Source organism: Tamandua tetradactyla, chromosome 4, assembly GCF_023851605.1.
Source record: "Tamandua tetradactyla isolate mTamTet1 chromosome 4, mTamTet1.pri, whole genome shotgun sequence".
Lineage (NCBI taxonomy): Eukaryota > Metazoa > Chordata > Mammalia > Pilosa > Myrmecophagidae > Tamandua > Tamandua tetradactyla.
This window is the reverse complement of record NC_135330.1, coordinates 45,618,992-45,643,629: the sequence shown is the minus strand read 5'-3', so window position 1 is coordinate 45,643,629 and position 24,638 is coordinate 45,618,992. Positions and strand designations below refer to the sequence as shown.

General features: G+C 34.8%; 1 protein-coding gene across 1 annotated transcript in view; it reads left to right on the top strand.

Annotated features, from left to right (window-relative positions):
* BRINP3 (BMP/retinoic acid inducible neural specific 3) overlaps positions 1-24,638 on the top strand; it is a 553,553-nt gene that overhangs the window by 453,654 nt on the left and 75,261 nt on the right. The window contains exon 7 of the mRNA XM_077157266.1: positions 9,619-9,841. Within this exon, the coding sequence (XP_077013381.1) occupies positions 9,619-9,841 (223 nt within the window). The remainder of the gene's footprint in view (positions 1-9,618; positions 9,842-24,638) is intronic.

Genomic DNA, 24,638 nt, shown 5'->3' with positions numbered 1-24,638 from the left:
ACTATAGTGTTAACACTTAAATAGCACAGTGATTGGCACATCACAGACACTCAATAAATATTGGTTAAACTCTTATTGAACTGAAGGCTATGATTAGCTATACCAGATCTCAATTAGCTATACCAGTGAGGGTTCTTGCAAGGAATAGAATCTGACTTGAGCAGAAAAGAAATTTATTTAAAGACATTGGATAGCACTTAGAATCAGTGGGAGGCCTGGAGAATCTGGCTCAGAGACTATGCCAGGAATAATGTCTAAGTGACATAGCAGGAGTAGTTCATTGAAGATATCGAGGGGTGCTCTGACACTCCAGTAAGTGACGTTGAAATCATCATTATCAGTGTGTAGAATTCATTCGATGCAAGAGTTGCATATCATTCCTCTTAAAGGGAACTGCAGGAGCGTTTACTTGTTCTTTATTTTAGACGGTATATCCAAATGAGCTCCAGACCACTGAATTCTCAGAAATTTGACTCTGGTATCAGTCTCCTGAGTTTTAATAAGATGTATTTGGAATCTTCATAGACAGCTAAGGTGTGAGCCAGCAGCTAAGAAAATTGATCCTCCTGTTTTCCATGTCTTTTCAACGTGATGTCATTAACATGATATAATTCATATAATTGTGGCCCATGTCATAGTGAAATGATCAATGGCACTGTAAAGTAAATTGAGCCACAAAGGAAGATAAGTGATTAAATCCTATAATAAAATGGGGATGGGTAACTCTCATGCCTGGCATAAACCTGCTTCTGGTATTCTCTGTTTACGATAATAAAGAAAACATTTAGAAAAGAGTCAGTATACTCAGTGCTGGGAGTTGTGTTATCATTAAAACTACTGCATCTGGAATAGCAGTTTCATTTAGAGTTAGTTTATGATTAATCCACAGTCAATATGGTGTGTTAATTGGACGTAAAATATAAATGTTGTCCTCACAACTTTGAAGTGTTGAATGGATCTTTGATTCCGGCAATTGTCCTCAGCATGAAGAACAAGCAATATTACTTTGGACTGGTACTTTTAGTAGGAAGAAAAAGCTCTACTTTACCCTCTTTACCGTAGAACTTAATAAAAGTTCAGGGGGCCAGTATGCTTCTAACTCTTTAATCAAGAATAGACAAAATAACCATGGGATGGGTTAAGGTTCTACTGAACCAAATTCGAGGTATATTCAGAAAGAAAACCAATTTACTACCCTATTTCTATAAGGCACACTCTGATTCATGGACTACTATATCATTCAGGGTCTTCAGAAATTCGCAGTGCAAGGGAAAGGCCTGCCTCACTAAGGCTGTGGTGCAGGAGTCCTGAGACTTTGAAATGATTCAAGACTGGGAACTGGGTAGTTTTTTTTGTTTTGTTTTGTTTTTTTCTCTCTCAGGATGTCTAAAGTCAGGCTTCCCTTGCCAGACCTGGTTCAGTATTTTTCTTCTTCTTCAATTTTACAAAACAAATGGTATCTCAGGGTACTTAAGTATTTCAGTACTTAAGATAATGATTGATTATTAAACTCTGAAATTCCTACATGTCAGACCTTTCAAAATAGCCCCATAGGCCCTATTGTGAATTACAATACCCAAGTCCACCTTTCCTCTGAGGCTTAATAAGCCTCACTCACAGTGCAGGTATTCGTATCCTCATTTAAATCAGAACACACATCTGATTGCACACTCTGAATGGTGTCCCAGACTGTAGAAACTGCCAATAGAGTAGTCATCATTACTTTTCACCAATTCATTTCATGCTTATTGTCTCCAATAAAATATAGCAAATTCTTGATGGTCTATTGGGAAATTAACTTTCTTTTAGGTTCTTCTCAATAAGTTACACTAGGGCATGATATGTAATAAGCTGGGGCATGATAAAAATGGGCTTCTCAATGAAACCAATGGCTTCTCAATGAAGTCCTTCAGATGGAACAGGAAGTGCTATCCATTTGGGCATGAAAAGCTAAAATTGGTGTTTAGGATTATTATGTTAATCCCAATTCTCCCACATAGCTACCTTCCAGTTCCCAGGTACTTCTTAATCAGGGTTCTTTCCAACTTTCTGTCAGGAATTTAAATCCAATTTTAGGATTAAAGTTTGTTTAGAAGCCCCCTATAGCTGCAAGAGATAAAATATTCCTTTAGCAGTCTATGAATTTCTCTAGCATTCTTTCTGTGTTTTGAGAAGAAACTGTAGGAATTAAAGCTCTTCATGCAAGCTACGCCTGTTAGCAGTAACCAACTCAAACCCCAGTCTTTGAATTCCCAAGCCCTTCATTCAGTTCTAAGCAGGTAACTATTCACAAAATCCAGACTTAGAATAATCACTCCAATCCAAAGGTAGTATTTCTGTGGTCAATGTACCACCCTAACTACTGTACATCTCGGTAAAGCCTTTGTCCCAATCAATCCAGGAAACCAACTTCACGTTCTTCCTGTTGTTCTCAAAGGCCAGTAGTCACCTCTGAGACCAATCTTCTCTCAGTCTTAGCTTTTCATGTCAGGTTAGAAAAATAAACTCCAGCTAAATTAAACTGATAAAGAATTCATTAAAGGACATTGGGCAGCACATAAAATCACCAAGAAAGGCTGAAGAAACATGCTCTTGTGCTATATAGTCAGAACAAAACTAAAAATCTTGCAAGAGACTGATACAGTGAGGTCATCGCTGTCACAGTGAACAAGATGAAGGACAAAAGTCACTGAAAACTACTCTTGCTGTTTTAGCTACTATCTCCTGAGAGAACTGTGCCCTCTTTTTCTTTTCCTTGACAGCTTTTGACCCAAAATCTGTATGGGAACATCTGCTTGGTGTAGCTTTAATTATTGACCCACTATGTAGCTTCAAGGGCACAGGGAAAGTGAGGACTTAACACATCCGCTCAGCTTCAATAGTTAGAGGTAAGGCTCTGCCTGGGTAATTTCCCAAAAATTTTAAAGGAGTTCATAGGCAGGGCAACCCAAAGAATGACAGATTATTCTGCTTGACTTAACTTCTTTTCATATATTAATGTACTGGTTTGAAGCTGTTATGTACCCCAGAAAAAGCCATGTTCTTTTAATTCAGTCTTGTGGGGGCAGACTTATTGTTGGGTGGGATCATTAGATTAGGTTGCTTCCATGGAGATGTGACTCTGGCCTTTCAAATTAGGTCTTAATCCTTTTACTGGAGCTCTCTGTGCAGAGAATAAAAGTCAGAAAACACAGAGAAATCTCAGAGATGACAGAGAGCAGAGAGATAAAAATAAGACACAGACACTTAGAGATGCTAATCTAAGAAATGAAATCCAGAGTTTGCTTCAGAGAAGCTAAGTGAGGACCCACAGATTCTTAGAGAGGAAACCACTGGAATCCGAACCTGAAAGCAATGAACTGGGGGTGAGACAGCAGATACCAGCCACATGCCTTCCCAGCCAACAGAGGTGCTCCAGATGCCAGCGGCCTTTCTTCAAAGTCAAGCTGTTTTTCTCTGGAGGCCTTAACTGGGACATTTTCATGGCCTTAAAATTGTAAGTTTGTAGCCAGAGAAATTCCCTTTGTAAAAGATAATCCATTTCTGGTATATTGCGTTCCAACAGCGTTAGCACACTTGAAACAATTACCATGCAAATATGATGTCTATTTTAGTAGAAAAAAGCATCCAGGAAAAAATACCACCAATTTTGAAGCAACAACTAAGGAATTAGTATTTGTTTCTGATTCATACATATACCTGAATGCCAATCAGCTTGTTGTTGCCTCATATATATATATATATATATATATATATATATATATATATATATATATATATATGAGGCAATGTATATATATATATACATTCAGGAATAGCTTTATTAAGTCATGCAACACTTTTTAAGAACTATATGGAATATCCAAACGTTTTTAAATGACTTAAGAAACAACTAGCAGATCTTTGGTAAGCAATTTCTATAATTAACTATAGCTTATTCATTTCATTTAATTGTTTAGTGTATCTTTCTCACAGCAATTTATCAAAACTTTTGTTACACAAACACATTACTTAACAGTTAAATACTCTATGGAAAGAATATGAGACATTAACAGGACTTGAAATGTTTAAAGTAATATGCAGTATGGGTTACACAAAGGACTGTGGTATCTTTTAATTCATTTTCATATTTTAATCTTTTTAAAAACATTTTCTCTATCCAATTTTCATTTCTTTAAATGCATCATACTGTCTCTTTTCTCCTCCTCAAATGCTAATGTTTTTTTGCAATTTAAGTTCTCTTGGTTCAAGCTATTTCATAGGCTTGTCATTTACTTAAGGCAGCATCATAGCATGTTGTCAAATTTAGGATAAACTTTGTGCCCGTGGCTTATAGGCTGATTTGAATAGAATTTCACTGATATGTGGTTACTCAAAGTTGTATTGGTAATTTACTGTAGAAGTTGGGAAAATTCTAACTTGCCACAAAACATTCAAATATTCCTCAGAAGAATTTCAAAAAGAAAAATTTGTTAAAGTTAAATATTGACCAATCCTAACAAGGTTATGGCATGGGTCAAAATTTGTGTATTAGTTCCACCCTCTCAAGCATCAGTATCATTTCAGACTTGGGTTATTTTTTTCACATTTGGGACACTGATATTCTAGATTCTCTCTCTCGACTTTTGTTCCCATTTGCCTTTTTTCCCTATTTTCATCTCCACATCTATCCTGTTTTGCCAGTCCTTTTTCTTACCTACACAAGGCATTTCTATAATGTCAAGGTTTTCAATTAATTTATTTGCTAGACACATCTTTGCCCTTGAAAATCATAAGAAGACAGATCAACTCTTACCCTCTTCCAGAAATCCATTACTACAGAATATTCCAGTTGAGCAATCACTTAGAAGGTCAGTTGAAGATATAGTTTGCTGTTATTTGGCAACATTGGAGGAAATATTTAGTTTTTACTAAGTCTAAACCTATTTTAGAAAAACAAACAAATAAATAAAAGTCCAGCCACAGAAATAAAGCATACTTGCTATGTGCACAGATAGATAACCCCCTAGTACCGCATTTAGTATAAGGAGATAATGCTTGTTTTATTAACTTATTATTATAGGAAAGTTTGAAATAGTAGAGTATGTTGTTAGCATATATTTATTTCATAAAATCCTAACTTCAAAAACATAATCAGAAGAGATAAGTTTGAAGGAACTGCATCAGAATTATCACAAAGTCAATAATGACCATTCTTTCTATTAAAACAAAATGCTTGTATGGATTCTGGTTTGGTTTGCTGAAGCTGGACTCTGAAGTCGAGCTGCTGGCATACAGGATACCTCTGGCACATGGGAAGGCACATGACCGATGTCTGCTTGTTCTTTGCTCCTGAGTTTATTGTCTTCAGCTTTTGATTCCATCAGTTTCCTCTCTGAGCTTCTGGGGAACCTCCCTTACTCCTCTGGGGCTTCTATGAGCTTTTCTTAATTTCATCTCTTAGCTTCTCTGGGCTTTTTCTCTATGTCCATTATCCTCTTATAACAAACTCCAGCAAGAAGAATAAGATCTACCTTGCATGGGGAGGGTCACATATCAATTGAAATAACCTAACCAAGAAGTCCCTACTGAAAATAGTTATGCACCCACAGATTGAATTAAAGGAACTTAGGTTTGTTAGTTGAGTGGTTAGAATGCCCACCTTTCATGCAGGAGACCCGGGTTTGATTCCCAGACCGTGAACCCAAGAGAGAAAAAACAAAAAAAAAGAAGATAGACTTTTCTGAAGAACATCACAGATTCAAACCAGCACACCACCCATAGTTCTGTTTACCATTGGAAACAGCGTAACTTTTTGTTTGTTTGTTTGTTTTTTAGTGAATTTAAAACTCACAAAACCATTTCTTAATGATAAAAAGTACTAAATAATTTTTAAGCTTTTCAGGAAATAAATTATATGCTCTTACTCTAGGAAATCTTAGAATACACTTGAAAATATATGTTAAATCAATTACAAATACAAGTGTTGAACCTTTGAAAATATATAATCCACTATATTTGTCAATATTTTTAATACTCCTGAATACAGGCAGAAATACAAATTAGGACATAATATTTTAAATGGTCCTTTCATACCCTGAAACATCTCAATTTTATTTAACTGTGAAGCAGAAGCATGAAAAGAGCTTGAAGATATAAATGCATAAGATCAATATGTAAATGCAGTGGTGTTAGAAAAACATTTTGCTGACAGTAGAGTTATGTCTCTAATGATTTTATGCGTACTGCATACAAAACTGCTCCAAGAAAGTTTTCTAGAAGGATTATTGTGAGGATTATTTCAGTTACTATTTAAAGCATTTAAAATTTATCCACCCAAACTAAAAACATATACCTTAGGGAAGAGAGATCAAGAGCAATTAAGAAATCATTAATTTCAAAATTATGCTAGTTAGATATCAAGTGCTAACTAACTAGAGCTGTATCAGGGGAGAAAAAAAGCAGCAAAACTTGTTTGGGTATCTAAAACAAAAAATAGCCTTTCTTAATGGGGAAGTACTAGTAGAATTCCAGAGAGTTAACCTTGTCCCTAGCCATCTGTTAATCTGTTCAGCTAGTTATTTATTATTTATCTGAAAGATGTCACCTAGATTAATTCTCTTTGCCTCCATATAATTTATTAATATCATACATTTCCCTCTGTATTATTTTTTGCTTCATGTTAATTTAGTTAAGACTGTGACTGATTGTAAATTCTTCTCAGTATAGAACCATGCTTATTTTCTTTATTATTGTGGATTTTGCTGTTCTTTTAATTCAGTTTCTTTATCGTTCCAAAAACTATTCTGAGTGAAAGAACTCAATCAATATGTACTTATAGACAAATAATTACAGATTAATCTCTCTGTAATAACCTAGACTAAATTTAGGTTTTCTGGGTGACTTCTATACGACATTGATTTGTTCCATTTAGAAGTGCATTCACATTAAACAATATGGCTATCATTGTTTGCTTAGAGTTTGTGAAATCCAATACTTCATCTATCTAGCATGTCACATTGGAGAATGCTGCAGGGTAAAACATTAGCTGACATCCCTAATCATTTTATTTTTCCTTTGTAGTTATGTAAATAACTTGCTTCATTTATATAACAATTCAAATTTGTCATTCAAATGTCATTGATGTATTCTATAAATCTGAACTTTTCTAATTGTGAAAAATGAAAGCAATGATATTCAAGGGAATATTTTGCTGATTCTCTTGACTTCTAAAGAGAATCAATTTCAGATAATTGAAAGTGTTTTAGAATTTGAAAATATTACATGACATCACATAGTCATTTTTTTTAAGTTTAGATGAAAGTTGTATCCATTCTCGCAGTCGTAGACTGAAACATCTGTGGGTTCTTTGAACAACAGGTATTCAATAAATGTTTTGGATGACTGTGTGTGGTGACTCTTGATGATTTCATAATGAAGTAATTATTCAAGTGTCATAGAAAACTGCTTCATAGAAATCACACTGTCAGTTTTCAGCTCACATACACTATTATATACCCTTTGGCACAAATAATGAATTCTATAAAATATTATTTAAGTTAAATATAATTTAGTGGTTTAGAAATTTCCCCAACTATTGTAGAAAACTGAAAATAAATAAAGTATGCATACACATTAAACAATAAAATCTTATCAAAAGTGTTCAAGTAAAAGATGACAATGAAATGAAGGATTACTTTTCAAAATAGTGGCATCTGTTCTCTGCATAATCCAAGGAATGCTTTCCAATTTCCATGCATCAATTGCTTTATTCAGAATAGGGGATTTTGCAAAAGAGACATATGGGACGAAACAAAATGTAAGGTACAGTCAAATTGGAGTTTTAAAATGCATGTTTTGTTTATACCCTGCTTACTTAAAAAGTGATTTGAAGTGTATTAAATGGATACATTCTCTAAATTTTTTCCTATAATTCTTTACTGTAAAAAGATTTTATTTTATTTTTCCTTTCTCTTCAGGTTAAATGCTTTATTCTCAATGCCCAAAAATGTCAGTGTTTTGTACTTTTTTTGCTCTTGAAGAAATAATAATCCCGGTATTCATGAAACATGATTTGCTCTGAACTGTGAAAAAGAAAAAGTTGCATTTCCCAAATTGATGAAATGATTTGGATCTGGATATTTAAAATATATATAAATTCATTGCTCTAAATATATATATGAATTAGTATGGTTTACTTTATCAAATGTGAATGATTTATTTCAAGAAATGCTGAACAATGATTTGGTGATTTAAAAATAGCGCAAAAGGCAATGCCTACATACAATTAATAGGTATTGAGAAGCCTGGTGAAAAAACAGTTGAATGGTAGTATCAAAACTGTAACTGGATGCTAGAAAACAACTGTTCATAAACCTGTAGGCTTTTAAAGGTAGATGTATTTATCATTATTTAAAACTTTCCGTATCATTTACAGAGGAGGAAATTAAGGCACAGAGAAGATGAGGGTTAATGCATACCATATAGCTTATTACTGATAGAATAGGGACTAAAATGCAGTTTGTGCTGACTTGTAAAATAATAATTCATCAACCATTAAAAAAATTCCTTAATCTTCTGGAGGTTGGACTGGTAGCGGTATTGGTTGTTTATGTTTGGGGGAATAATATCAGCCATCATGGGTGCCACAAGATATCCCTAATAAAGTAAATCCTTTAAACAAGTACTAAAAGCAATGAAGAGTTTTTAAATTGGGTAAACCATGGTGGCTCAGTGGCAGAGTTCTCACCTGCTGTACCAAAGACCCGGTTCAATTCCCGGTGCCTGTCCATGAAACAAAAAACAAAAAAACAAAAAAAAGTTTTTGAATCCTTATTCATCATATTTACTTCAGAAGAAAGAGAGAGATGGGAAAAGAGACCCAACTATATTTTGTGTTTAGATATTTAATAGGATTTTCAAATTATTTATTTTATTGTAACATCTTTTATTCCAACAGACATTTTAAAAGAAGGTGATTTCAAATTTGATAATTATTGATGCAAACACAAATCAATGTTGGCTGATAGATTATTTTTATTTTTCTCTTGTGTATTCAGTCATGTTTTAAACTGTTATTCCATGACAACTTAGAATATGGTCAATTAAGGGAAATATTCAGAATGCTTAGATGAAGATCATTAGTTTCCAGTTTAAAAGTTTTCTTTTTCTTTAAACATTAATAAAATCATTTAGTAGTAATTATATACATATCTTTTCTATACTGAGTTAGTGAACATTTATGACAACTTTTCTTTAATATGCAATACTTTAGAAGGATTATTAGTGCTAATGCCATAAATAAAATCTAGATTAATGATGTCTATATACGGGAGAAATTTCATTCAAATGCTATCAAAAGGAGAATATGAAACAAATAATTTGAAATTAAACTTCCTGTCCAAACTCTTTGCTTTATCACGTATGCTAATTTTGATTTTCCTTTACCATGCAAGTTCTATTTTAAAGGGAACAAAAAGAAAATCCTAAGGATTCAAAATTTCCCATCATTCTGTTAATTGCTACTATGAATATAAGACAGTATTTATTTATTGTAACACTAACGTATTAAATTTGTTTTGGAGGAGAAGGAAAAGTAATTGTTTTGTAATGTAAGTGCTGAATTTTCACTTTTTTCAGATGAATTCAAGTTCTTTATGAAAAGGCTACCCATGAATTATTTTCTGAACACATCTACCATAATGCATCTGTGGACAATGGACTCTAGCTTTCAACGCCGTTATGAACAACTGGAGAACAGCATGAAGCAACTTTTCCAAAAGGCACAGAAAATCGTACACAAGCTCTTCAGCCTTAGCAAGAGGTGCCATAAACAACCACTCATCAGCCTGCCAAGACAAAGGTAAGGCATTTTGATAAGAGAGAGAACTATAGACATTGGTTTGACAGTGATCTCTTTTTTTTTTTCCTGAATGCTGGCATGGTAATATGCATAGTGTATTGGTCATTATATTATTGGAGATCATTTTAAGACAAAGCATTTTCTAATCTCATAATAACTTGTTGCTACTTTCAAAAGTAATAGTAAACTTGAGAACACTTACAATAACACCTCTTTTTTAGTGTGTGTCTTTTATTTTCAGAATCAATAGATCAGTCCAATTGTTCTCATTGTAGTTAACTGATAATAGTTCTACCATAAATAGAAAACCACACAGTCCTATATATCTGGAGCACAGGAGGTAAGCACTTCAAAACGGGAAATTTCTTGATATATAAGTTTCAAATAAAATAATGTAAGGTTTATTTTCTATAGGCAGTATTTGGAAAACCATAGATGTCACTCCACAGGTAGCTCTGAAAATTACTGTGAAAGTCTGTATATTTTATATGAATGAGGGCACCAGGCTATTAAAATATTTATGGCTGAGTTGATTTTGGAAAGCACAGTTTTTGGATTTCTTACTTTCGGGTATATTGATGGGTCAGTGTAATAAAAAGTTGCATTTATCTATATAAGATCAGATTAAAATACGTAAAATAAAATTTTGGACAATATTGCAAAAAATATGCATTTGTAGCAGTCTTGCTGCTATGAAATCCTTATATTATGATTTGATGCTAAATAAGAAATCTATAACCATAAATTTCTTTCACTTGAAAAAGACATAGAAAATCAGTATTTTTTTTTTAAAAGGTCATTGGTATCTTTAAAAAATCATTGGCTTTTAGTATATGTAGAGATTTGTGCAACCATTACTATAATCTAAATTCAGAACATTTTCATTTTCCCAAAAAAGAAGAGCCAAGAGTGCATTAGCAGCCACTACCCATCCCCCAGCCCACCTCATGTCCCCAGGCCCAGGCAAACACTACACTCTGTCTCTAGATTTGATCCTTCTAGTCATTTCCTATCAATAGAATCATTCAATATGTGGTCTTGTTTGAGTGGATGTTTTCACTAAATATAGTATTTTCAAGTTTCATCCATGCTGTAGCATATACCAGTAGTTCATTCTTTTTATTATTGAATACTATTCCTTCGTTTGGATACACCACATTTTATATACCCAGACATCATTTGACTAACATCTGTGCTGTTTTCATGTTTTGCCTATCGTTAGTAATTCTGTAAGAACATTTGCATATGGACATGTTTTGAATTCTCTGGGTATATACCTAGGAGTGGAATTATACATCATTTAACATTTTAAGGAATTTCCAAATTGTTTACAAAGTGGTTATACTGTTTGGCTATTTCATCCAGTCTTCAATGAGGACTCCAAATTCTCCACATGCTTGCCCACGTGTTATCACCTGTCCATTTGATAATATTCATCCTACTGGATTTGAAGTGGTCTCTTGTGGTTTTTATTTGCATTTTCTTAATAGCTAAAGATGTTGAGCATACGTCCCTGTTTTACTGTGTCTTTGCATATCTTCCTTGGAGAAATGTTTACTCTGCCCATTTTATAACTGAGCTGATTTTAATATTATTATTATGAGTTGCAAAAGTTATTTTTGTATTCTGGATACCAGTCTCTTTTCAGTTATATGACATACAAATATTTTCTCCCATTCTTTGGAAAACTTTTCCCACTTCCTTGATCAGCCTTCTAGCTCTTTCTCTCACTCTTGTTCTTGCCCTGCCCTCATTATCAGTCTTGTTCTCTCTATCAGTGTAGCTAAAGATTTGTTAATTTTGTTGATCTTTTCATATCCAACTTCTACTGTCACAGATTTTCTTTACTGTTGATCTCTTCTTTATTTCATTTTTCCACTCTAAACATTATTATTTCCTTCCTTCTGCTGGTTTTGTGTTTAGTTTTGATTTCCTTTTTCTTGTTTCATAAGTATGAAGGTTAGGCTACTGATATGAGAAGTTTCATTTTCCCTGACATAGGCCTATACAGTTATTAATTTCTAGTTTTTGCTAATGGACTTACCCTCCAAAACTGAATTTATGACTGCTTCCAAACAACCCTAAGCTTGTATTTCTCCACGATACAGTTTCTCACCAAAAGAAGAGCAAAGGAAGGAAGTTCTCTTTTAATTTCACCTTCTGCACAAAGGACTTTGGGGCTACCCTCAGTAGTTTCAAGGGAATGTTTGATCTGCATCCTATTACTATCGTTATTTTGTGTTTTCCTTTTCATTTATCTCAAGGTAATTTCTAATTACGTTTGTGATTTCTTCTTCACCCATTACTTAGGAGTAAGTTGTTTAATTCCCACATGTTTGTAAATTCCTAAAATTTCCATCCATAGTCAATTTCTAATTTTGTTCCACTGCTGACGGAAACATATTTGTATGTTTCATCCATTAAATTGAGGCTTCCTCTATAGACAAGCAAGTAGAATATCCTGGTGAATGTTCCATGTGTGCTTGAGAAGAATGTGCATTTTTTGTTTTGTGGGTAGGTAAGTTCTAGAGAGACCTGTTATAGCTCATTGGTTTATAGTGTTGTTCAAGTCTTATATTTGCTATTTATTTACCTATTTGTTCTATCATTATTGAAAGTGGGGTATTGAAATTTCTAAGCACTATTATTGAATTATTCATTTCTCTCCTCAATTCTGTAGGCTTTTTAAAAAATGTACTTTGTATCTCGATATGTATTTAAAATTTACATGTCTTTCTGATGTTTTGGGCCTTTTATAAATATCATATGTCGTTCTTTATCGCTAGTAACATTTTTGATTTTAAAGTATATAGTTTTCTGATATAGTTTTCTGATACAGTTATAGCTGTCAAGTCTTGTGGTTGTTGTTTGCATGATGGATCTTTTCCATCTTTGAATTTTCAATTCATTTGCAATATTTCAACCTAAATTTTTCTACTTTAGAGAGCAAATAGCCAGATCTAATTTATTTTAAAAATCTAACCTGACAACTTCTATCTTTAATTCCTTTGTTTTCTCCAGTCATATTTAGTGTTATTTTGATATGTTGGATTTATATGTGCCATTTCAATATTTCATTTCTATGTATCTCATGACATTTTATTACTCTCTCCTCCTATGCTTATTAAGTAAATATTTTTAGTGAAAATTTTAATTACCTTAATAACTTTTCCTAATTAAAAATAATCTTATTTGCAACTCTACAGTATATAATACCCAACTCACTTACTACAATCTTTACCAAATTTACACTAAGTCAATTCCAGGGAAATACATAAACCTTACTCTCATATAGCTCCATTCTTTCTCCTCTTTCGTGTGTTGTTGTTACTATACATATTAATATTTATGTATTACAAACCGACAATATATTGCTACAATTATTATTTTATATAATTGTATGCCTTTTCAAGAATTTAAGCAAAGGAGAGCAATTAAATATTTATAGACTTTGTTGTATTAACTTTATTATCAACTAATTATTATTGTATTCATTTATTGCTATAGATATGAGTTACTGTCATGCACTGCCTCTAATTCATTATTGTTCCCACTTGCCTCTTCTTTGGCTCATTTTGTCAAACATATTACAGTGCTATGTTATAAGCCTGAGAACACTACTACTATGTGGTATGTATTTTGTTTTATGCAATTTACTTCTTAAATCAGCTAAGAGAAGAAAGGAGAAAATTATGCAATTATACCATCCCTCATAACTATTTACATCACTGCTTTGCCAATTCTCTTTATTTTTGCTTGAATTTTAAATACTATCTGATGTCACCTGCTTTCAGCCTCTAAAATATCCTTTCGTATTTTTTGTTTGTCTTTTGTTGCTGAGTTATAGAATTTCTTTATGTATTCTGGATATTAAACCCTTATAAGATATATGGTTTCCAAATATTTTATCCCATTATGTAAATTTATAAAGTTCTTGATGCACAAATGTTTTACAATTTGATTGTCTCACTTATGTATTGTGTTTTCTTTTGTTACTCATGATTTTGGTGTAAAGTCTAAAACCGCTTCTTAATGTCCTGAAGATGTTTCTTTATATATTCTTCTAGGATTTTTGCAGTTTTGGTTCTTATACTTAGTTATTTGATCCATTTTGAATTAATTTTTGTATACAGTGTAAGATAGGGGTCCATTTTCATTCTTTTGCATATGGATTCTCAGTTTTTCCGCCAGCATTCAATGAAGAGACTATTCATTCCCTATTGAATGGACTTGACACCCTTGTCAAAAATAAGTTGGTCATAGATGCGAGGGTTTATTTCTGAACTCTTAATTCAATTCCATTGCTTTCAACTATCCTCTTCTTTTTCAAGATGAGGTCATTTACCGTTCCATATGAATTTGTTGGTTGGCTTTTCCATTTCTGTGAAGAAGTATGTTAGACTTTTGGTAAGCATTGCATTGAAACTTTAAATCACTCTGGGTAGAGTTGACATCTTAACAATGACAATATTTATTCTTCTAATCCATGAACATCAAATGTCCTTCCATTTACTTAGGACTTCTTTATTTTCTTTTACCAACATCCTGTAGTTTTCCTTGTACAAATCTTTTGCATCCTTGGCTAAATTTATTCCTAGATATTTTATTCATTTTGTTGCTATTTTATATGGATTTTTTCTTGATTTTCTCTTCAAATTGACCATTACTAGTGTATAGACACACTAATGATTTTACATGTTGCTTTTGTACAAACTTTGCTGAATTTGCACAATCTCCTTTTGTTCTGATCCCCACTGAAAAGTAGATTTTTGAGTTACTAAGAAAATGGCCAGAGTAGCACACTCAAATGAGAAACATGTTGCCTCTAAAATCTAAAGAGAATAGCTAGGCATTGTGCCTCATTTTCAGTTGCAGGAAGGGCCAGATTCAATAGCTCACCCTTAATCTCAGAAGAGATTTATTGATATGCACCACAACACTGGAAACCTAGAAATTTCACTGAGTTACAAGAAGGTCCTTGAATTTTTATTGGATTTATCACTCATCCTCTGAAATACAAATGTCTTCCTGATAAGTCTGCAGTAGTTGCTGATTCTTGCTTACTAGGTCCAGTCAACATGATGTCATCAATATAATAGACCATTGTTTTGTGGAAGGGAAAGATAATCAATAATTCCCTGTGAACTAGATAATGACATAGAGTAAAGAGTTGATATAACCATTTGGTAAGGTAGTGAGGGAATATTGCTGACCTTGCCAGTTGAAAGAAAACTATTTCTGATGATCTTTATTAACAGACAAAGAAAAAAGTATCTGCCATATCAGTAGCTGCAAACCCAGTACTAGGGTATGTGTTGATTTCTTCAAGCAATGATATCATATCAATAATAGCTGCTGCAATAAGAGTTACCACCTAGTTAAGTTTACAATGATCGACATCATTCTCCAAGATCCATGTGTTTACTGTACAGGCCAAATAGGAGAATTGAATGGGAATGTGGTGGGAATCATTACTCTTGTATCTTTCAATTCTTTGTTGGTGGCACTGATCTCTGAAATTCCTCCAGGAATGTAGTAGTGTATTTTTCACTTGTTTATTTGTTTTGCTTTTTACTGTTTTTCAAGTCAAGGAAGCTCTGTTAGCTTCCACTTGGCCTCTCTTACCATAATAGCCCTTACTGTACATACCAGAGAACAAACAGGATTCTTCCAGTTTCTGAGTATACCTATTCTAAATAAGTCTTCTGGACCTAGGAAAATAGCCACAGATGGGCTTGTGGACCCTGGATCCACTGCAAAATGAACCTGATCTAAAATTCCATTGATCATATGACATCCATAAGTTCCTTTACAGACTGATGGACCACAATGACATTTTGGGGGTATACTGTAATTAATAACAATGTCAAGGAAGTGTCTGATAATCCCTGAAATGTCTGACCATTTTCTTTTCCTCAGTACACAGTCACCCTGGCAAAAGGCCATAGATTCCTTTGGAGAAGACTATGAGGACAATGAACAGTACAAATTTTTAGCAGAGTAGCAGCATTTTCCCCAAGGGGACTTGGCCTTCCCTTCATTCAAGGGGTTCTGAGCCTGTAAAACTGTCTCAAGTCTGGGAATTGATTGAAGGGCTGTGACAAGTGTTTCATGTTTCAAGTTCGACTTTTGTTCAACTGACCTAGAACTCTTCTGCTTATATAGATCAAGTAAGAATTTAGTAGACAGCCCATTTTTTTATTTCAGGTATCTGATGATCAACTAGCCAATGCCATAGGTCTCTGAGTCAGACTATTTTGTGTACTGCTTTAACTCTGTTGTCCATTATTGTAGTCATGCCTACATTGCCTTTGGCAATTAAATGATTAGCTGATGCCACTTGTCTTCTACCAACCCTGGGTCTGAACATCCTTACTGTGTTTAAGGATCCAAATTCAATGGCAACAGTTCCCAAAGTAATGTATGATCTACATTACTGTAGAGAAGACCAACTACAGAGCTCTTGAAGGATGATGGAGCTGCTTTTCACACATGTATTTGTCATTATCCTGGTGAAAAGTGGGTGTCATATGGACATTCCTGGGGCAGGTGAGCAGCTCTCACATGATAAATGCACTCTAACATTCCAGTCTCTCTAAGACTTTGAATTCCCTTACGCACATTATACCAAGACAATTCTGACATTAGGACCTCGGGTAATGTAAGTCCATGCTTCATCCAAAACCTGAGCAAACTATTAGAGCCCCTTCTACTCTGTCAAGCTACAAAATTGAATTCAAAATCTAAACTTATTGGACCCATATCAATAAATTCAGTCTGATCCAACTTTATGTTCTTTCCATCCTTATCCCACACTTTTAATATACATTCTACACAGATTCCAATAATTTATGTCTATATAAATTGGAAACATCATGCAGTGTTTTAGAATGTAGAGCAGCTCTTTATGGATCACACTTTGTACTTCACCTTTCATGAAGGGCCTGGTTAGATGTCAATATATTGATATGTCTGCAAGAAAATAGGGGTGGTGAAAGTGGCTCCTGAGAGGGATTAGTAATATCTTTCAAACCAACTAAATCAGGGCATTCCATGGAAATTCCATGTGGTGAAACAGGGATGATCTCTTCAGAGGTATGAGTGTTGTTACCTCCTATGAGACAAACACAGGCTATCAAGCACAATTGTAATCTCTTCAAATGGAGGCTGGCTAGCTAATTCCTCAGGGCTGACTTGAGATTGGGTGAGGGATTCCTTAGGGCAGACTATCACATTATCATCAGACAATGAAGACTCAGAAAAATCTAAGGTTTCGCTGTCCCCTCCCAGTCATCATCTTTATCAGCCCATATGAACTCATTCCAATTTTCAAGGTCTCATTCTTTTCAGTCAGTATCCTCACTTTGACACAGATATCCTGCAAAGTCAAGAATTCTGTTTACATGTTAAGTTACCCCCTCCCACAATGAAACTCTGGTTTGGGTTTTTAGAAATCTCAAATCTGAAGCTACAAGAATTAAGATTTTCATTCAGGACACACATAGAAAGCTTCATGTCCTTCATGCAGCACTTCAAGCTGGAAATTTGAAGACTAGAGCTTCTCTCTTTCTTTAAAAACTACATCCAGTCTATTTAGGAACAACATTATACTTTCTAACTCCACAAAACTCTGTTAGGATATGAAATACACTGTCACCCAGAGCCTTGACTTTTTTTTTTTCTTCTTTTAAGATTTATATTTTTAATTCAGCATATTAGTAGATTGATAGAGAAAAACATGCAGTCATTTCAATGGAGGTAACAAAAACATTCAATAAATGTTTATGATAAAGTCTTGAACTAATAATACAAAAGAACTTTATTAATCTGAAAAGTATATATAAAAAAAAGTAACACCAACATCATTCTTACTCCTGAAATTTTAGAAGCATTTTCATTTACAGTTAGGAACATGTCAAGGAACTTCACTGCTTTCTTATAACATTGAACTGGTGTTCCTAACCAGTGTTCTCAAGAGTCTGAGTTTACATTTCCTAGGGCATTCGTATTAGTGAACATATAGTATCTATCCCTCTATACCTGATTTATTTCACTCAGCATTGTGTCCTCAAGGTTCATCCATGTTGTCATATGCTTCAGAACCTCATTTTTTCTTACTGCTGCATAATATTCCATCTTGTGTATGTACCATAGTTTGTTTATCCACTCATCTGTTGGTGGACACTTGGATTGTTTCCATCCTTTGGTAATTGTGAATAATACCACTATAAACATTGGTATGAAAATGTCTGTTTGTATCACTGCTTTCAGATCTTCTGGACATCTATTGAGCAGTGGGATTGCTTGGTTGTAGGGTAACTCAATATTTATTTTATGAGGAATCTCCAAATTGTCCTCCTAAGTGACTGTAGCATTATACATTCCCACCAGCAATGAATAAGAATTCCAATTTCTCTATCCTGTCCAACATTTGTAGGATCCTGTTTCTTTAATGGCAGCCATTCTTATCAGTGTGAGATGATTTGCATTTCCCTAATAACTAATGAAGAGAAACATCTTTTCATGTGCTTAGTAGCCATTTATATAGCCTCTTCAGAAAAATGTCTATTCATAGCTTTTTTTTCCATTTTATAATTGGGTTGATAGTCCTTTTGTTATTGAATTGTAGGATTTCTTTGTGTATACTGTATATCAAACTCTTATCAGGAAAACGGTTTCCATATATTTTCTCCCATTGAGTTGGCACCTTCTTCACCTTTTAGGCAAAGTCCTTTGAGGAACAGAAGCATTTTATTTTGAGGCATTCCCATTTAACTATTTTTTTTTTCTTTAGTTGCTTGTGTTTTGGGTTTAAGATCTGTGAAGCTACCTCCTCTAACGAGACTTAGAAGATGTTTCCCTGTATTTTCTTCTAGGAGTTTTATGGTACTGGATCTTATACTTAGGCCTTTGATCTACTCTGAATTATTTTTCATATAGTGTATGAGGTACATGTCCTCTTTCATTCCTTTGGCTATGGATATCTAGTTATCCCAGCACCATTTATTGAAGAGACTATTCTGTCCCAGTTCAGTAGATTTAGGAGCTTTGTCAAAAATCAGTTGTCTATATATCTAGGGTGTCTCTTTCTGAACTCTCAGTTCAATTCCATTTTTGATATGCCTATCTTTGTGCCAATACCATACTGTTTATAATACAATGGCCTTATAATAAACTTTAAAGTCAGGAAATGAAAGTCTTCCCCCTTCATATTTTTTAGGATGTTTTTGGCAATTTGAGAGCTCCTCCCATTACAAGTAAATTTGGTAACAAACTTTTTTCAAGTCTGAAAAGTAGTTTGTTGGAATTTTTCTTAGTGTGCTGGTTTGAAAATGTCATGTACCTCAGAAAATCCATGTTCTCTTAATACTCATTCAACATTGTTTAGGCTGGAACTCTTTGAACAGATTGTTTACTTGGAGGTATAATACACTCCATTGTGGGTGTAAACTTTTAATTAAATGAAGTCATGACTTTGCCCATTTAAGCTGTGTCTTGAATTGTTTACTGGAGTCTTTTAAAAAGGGAAACATTTTGGAGTGAGTCCAGAGCCCACAGAGTGAACATGAGACTCAGATGTTTAGAGATGCAGAAAGAAAATGCCTCCATGGAAGCTGTTTGAAACTAGAAGTCAAAGACCCCAGTAGATGCCAGCCACATGCCTTCCCAGCTGACAGAGGTGTTCTGGACTCATAGGCCTTTCTTGAGTCAAGGTATCTTTCCATGGATGCCTTAGTTTGGACATTTTTATAGCCTTAAACTGTAAACAAGTAATTTAAATAAATTATATTTTTAAAAGGCACCCTATTTCTCATATATTGCATTCTGGCAGCAATTAGCAAACCAAAACAGATTTTGGTATAAGAGAAGTGGGGTGCTGCTGTGGTTTGCAAATACCAAACATGTTGGTATGGCTTTTTAAATGGATATGAGGAAAATGATAGAAGAGTTGTGAGGAGCTTGATAAAGAAGACCTAGAACGGTTTGAAGAAACTATTGGTAGAATTGTGGACTCTAAAGATACCCCTGAGGAGGTTTTACACAGAAATGAGGTGTGTGTTATTGCAAACTGGAAGGAAGGTAATTCTTGTTTTAAAATGGCAGGTAATTTGGCCAATTGAGTTCTGCTGTTGGACGGAAGCTAGAATTTAAAGCAACATCCCAGGATACTTAGCTGAGGAAATTTCTAAAATAAATGTGGAAAATGCAACTTGGCTTCTCCTTGTAGCTTATAGTAGATTGTGTGAGGAAAGAGGTAAGTTGAGAACTGAACTCTGGATGCAACAGGAAATAAATCAGTTGAAAACTGAACACTTGAGTACAAAGAAAACAGAGATTGGTGGTCTGGAAAATTCTAGGCTTCCAGAAAGTGAGATACCAGTGAGTAGGGCAAAATATGAGGATTTAACTAAATATAAAAGCAGTCAACCACTTCAGGACAAGTGAGGATTGGTGATGGAGTTATCCAGAAATGACTTATGGAAAATCCTGTTGTCCGAAAGCTATGATCTCTACATACTACATTGAAAACCAATAAGAGTGTTGCAGGTTCTGTATAAACAGAACCATGACCAATCTGGACTAAAAGATGCAAATTGAAGGAAAAATGGCTTAAGAGGTCTTGAGCCAGGAAACTGCAGGCACATAGAGCAGACACCCATGCACATAGAGATGGTGAGTTTGCCCTGGAAGCAGAGGGCAGGCCTTTTGCTTTGTTGCTCAGGAAGTTTTTTGCCATCCCAGGCCTTGGAGAGAGTGGAGTGTATAAACCAAGGGTTGGGGGAAGCCTGGTGATCGCTCCGTTGTTCTGCAGGGTTTGAGCTTGTGTCCTGGAGATGGCATAGAGCCCAGGTGCTTTGCCAATACCTGGAGAGGTTGAAGCCAAGAGAAAGATGGTTTGCTGCAATGAATCCCAATGCTGCAACCCTCACCTCAGTGTTTGCAGAGGGCAGGGCCACTGCATAGGCCCTTAGAGAGGATGTGACTGTGCTTTCTAAAGCCTGAAGATAAATGACTCTTGCACTTTGAAATCCAGTGGAATTTGCCCTGTAGGGTTTTAGAGCTGTTTGGTCTGATGACCCATACCTCCCTTTCCATTTCTCCCTGTGGCAAAATGGGAACATGTATCCTATGACTGCCCTTTTATTGCATATTGGAAGCAGATAACTTGTTCTGAGTTTTACAGGTCCAGAGGAGAATTTTTTGTCTTAGAACACACCATGACTGCAACTAACTTTGATGAGATTTTGTACTGTTTGTGATCTTGAATGCGTTTCTCTTGTTACTGAAATGGTTTAAGACTTTCATGATAGTGTAATCGAATGAATGTATTTTATCTATGGAAAGAACATGTCTTTTGGGGGTTCAGAGGGTGGAATGTGCTGGTTTGAAAATGATATGTACCCAAGAAAAGCCATGTTCTCTTAATCCTTATTCAATACTGTTTAGGGTAGAACCCTTTAGATTGTTTTCATGGAGATATAGTCCACTCAATTGTGGGTGTGAACTTTTAATTAGATGGAGCTGTGATTCCACCCATTTAAGGTATGTCTTGGAGTACTTTAAAAATGGAAGTATTTTTGGAGAGAGTTCAGAGCCACAGAGCCAACATGATATCTAGACATTTGGAGATGCACAAAGGAACTGCCCCCGGAAAAGCTGTTTGAAATCGAAGCTAAAGGTACCAGTAGATACTATCCTTTGTTCTCTAGTTCATTTATTTCTGCTTTAATTCTTTGTTATTTCTTTTCTTCTACCTGCTTTAGGGTTAATTTGCTATTATTTTATTCTTTGTATGTTCAGTTAGCTTTCTTCCTTTTTAATGTAGGCATTTAGTGGTATAAATTACCCTCTCAGCAATGCTTTCACTGTAGCCCATAGGATATGGTATGTTCTTTTCTCATTTTCATTCACCTCCAGATATTCACTGGTTTCTTGTGCAATTTCTCCTTTGACCTGCTGGTTGTTTAAGAGGGTGTTTTTTATCCTTCATATATTTGTAAAGCTCTGTTTCTTTGGTAGTTATTGATTTCCAGCTTTATTCCATTATGGTCAGAGAAAGCGAGAAAGTGCTTTGAATAATTTCAATGTTTTTAAATTTATTGGGACCTGTTTTGTGCCACAGCATATGATCTATCCCAGAGAATTTTTCATTAGCACTAGAGAAGAAGGTATATCCTGGTGTTTGGGGATGCAACAATCTATTTGTGTCTGTTAGGTCTAATTCACTTATTATGTTGTTTAGATTCTCTATTTCCTTATTGATCCTCTTTCTTGTTCTATCTATAGAAGAGAGTTGTGTACTGAAGTCTCCCAGTATTGGAGATGTCTATTGCACCATTCAGTTTTGTCAATGCTTGTCTTGTGTACTTCAGAGCTCCTTGACTGGATGCACAAACATTTATGATTGTTATTTCTTCTTGGTGAATTGTCCCTTTTATTAACATATAATGTCCTTACTTGTCTCTTATGACATCTTTGCATTTAAAGTTGTTCTTTGTTTGATAAAAGTATAGTGTGTTGGTTTGAATATGTGGTAGAACCCAGAAAAGCCATGTCCTTTAATCCTAATTCAATATTGCTGGGTGGGAGCATTTTGATTGTTCCCATGGAGATGTGACCCACCCAATTGTGAGTGGTAACTTTTGATTAGGTGATTTCCATGGAGGTGTGTCTCCACCCATTGAAGGTGGAGTTGTTTACTGGAATCCTTTAAAAGAGGTAACATTTTGGAGAGAGTGCCTTTTGTAAAGTCATGAGAAAGCCAGCAAGTGCCACCATGTTTGCCATGAATCCTTCCAGCTAAGAGAGAAAGACTGAACTTCATTGGCCTTCTTGAACCAAGGTATTTTCCCTGGATGCCTTTGATTGAATATTTCTATAGCCTTGTTTCAATTGGGACATTTTCTTGGCCTTAGAACTGTAAACTAGCGACAATTCCCCTTTTAAAAAGCCATTACATTCCTGGTATATTGCTTTCTTGCAACTAACAAACTAGAACATATAACTACCCCTGCTTTCTTTTGGTTACAGCTTGGATGGAATATTTTTTTCCATCCTTTCTCTTTCAATCTATTTGTATCCTTGGGTATAAGATGAGTCTCTTGTAATCAACATATAAATGAATCATACTTTTTAGTACACTCTGCCAATCTGTATCTTTTAATTAGAGAGTTTAATCCATTCACATACAAAATTATTACTGCAAAGGCAGTACTTGAATTTAACATCTTATCCTTTGTTTTTTATTTTTCAGATCTGCTTTTCCTCCTTCCTCTTTATATGCTTTAAATTAACTTTTCTAATGCTTGTCAACTCTTTCTTTGCTCCTCTTCAGAACACCATATCCTGTCTTTTGTTTTCAACTGATAGAACTCTATTTAGTATTCCTTACAGGGAAGGTCTCTTGTTAACAAATTCTCTTAGCATTTCTTTGTGAAGATTTTAAACTCTCCTTCACTTTTGAAGGACAACTTTGCTGGATAAAGAAGTTTTGTCTGAAATTTTTCTCTTTCAGGTCATAAATATGTCATACCCCTGCCTTTTTGCCTCCATGGTGGCCATTGAGTAGTCAGAACTTAGTTTTATGTTACTTCCTTTGTATGTGATGAATCTCTTTTCAGCATGTTCTCCTTCTCCTCATTTGATAATCTAATGTCTTGGAGTGGGCCTATTTGGAGTCATTCTAATTGTAGTTTGTTGGCCTTATTTTATTTGCATAATTTTATCTTTTATAAGGTTTGAAGAGTTTTCACCAATCATCTTTTCAAATGCTTTTCCTAGCCCATTACTCTTCTCTTCTCCTTCTGGGATACAAATGATTGTTATGTTCATCCATTTCATGTTGCCCATTATTTCCCTGAAATCCAATTCAAAATTTTCCATCTTTTTCACCATTGGCTCTTTTGTTCTTTTGCATTCAATAGCCCATGCTCTAGTTCACTTTTTCTTTCATTTGCTTCTTCAAATCCACTGATGTGTGTCTCTAGTTTATTTTTAATTTGATCTACACTGTCTTTCATTTCAGTATTCTTTTCTGCTAAATATGCTATTTTTCTATTTACTCCTTTGAATTTTTCTTCATACTCTTCTGATGTCTTCTTGCCATCCTTTATGTCTTTAGCCAACACATTGAAGTTGTTTTGGATATTTGTTAATACTTCTTATATTACTTGTTCCAAATTCTGCACTTCCTGTTGCTTTTCAATTTGGCCATTTGGCTTGGCCATCTCCTCTTGCATTTTCAAGTGCTTTGGAATTTTCTGTGCCTTTCTAAAAATTTGATTATCTCAAGAATACTATTTTGAAAGTTGCTTTCCCTTGCTGGCCTAAGATTTTATAGTTGCTTGAATTTGCTTTGAAGGTCAGAAAAGCAATCTGGTAGAGTGCAGTTTCCCTATTTTCCTGGCAGCTAGTATTCTTGGCCCACTTCTTCTCTACAACACTGTTTCTCCCCAGTTGCCACTGCATGCTGGGCCAAGCCCAACCAGCTACAATCCAGTGAAGGTCACCACTGTAGATGTGTGCTGTTAGCCACCAACTCTAGGGTTAGGGCTTGGGCACTGTACACATTAAATGAGACCCCGCCTGTGGGTACAATATGTCTGGTGCTTCCCAAGCTCCCACAAGGAAAGGCCTCAGATTGCAGCACTGAGAATTCCCACCTCACCAGCCAACAGCTGGCCAAGGGGTGATCTGCTTTCACCATCCAGCAAAACCTGGATTTGTATTAGGGCATTACTTTAGCGATTAGATTGTCCATGTTTCTCAGCCAAAACATGGTTGGGTACCTATGCAG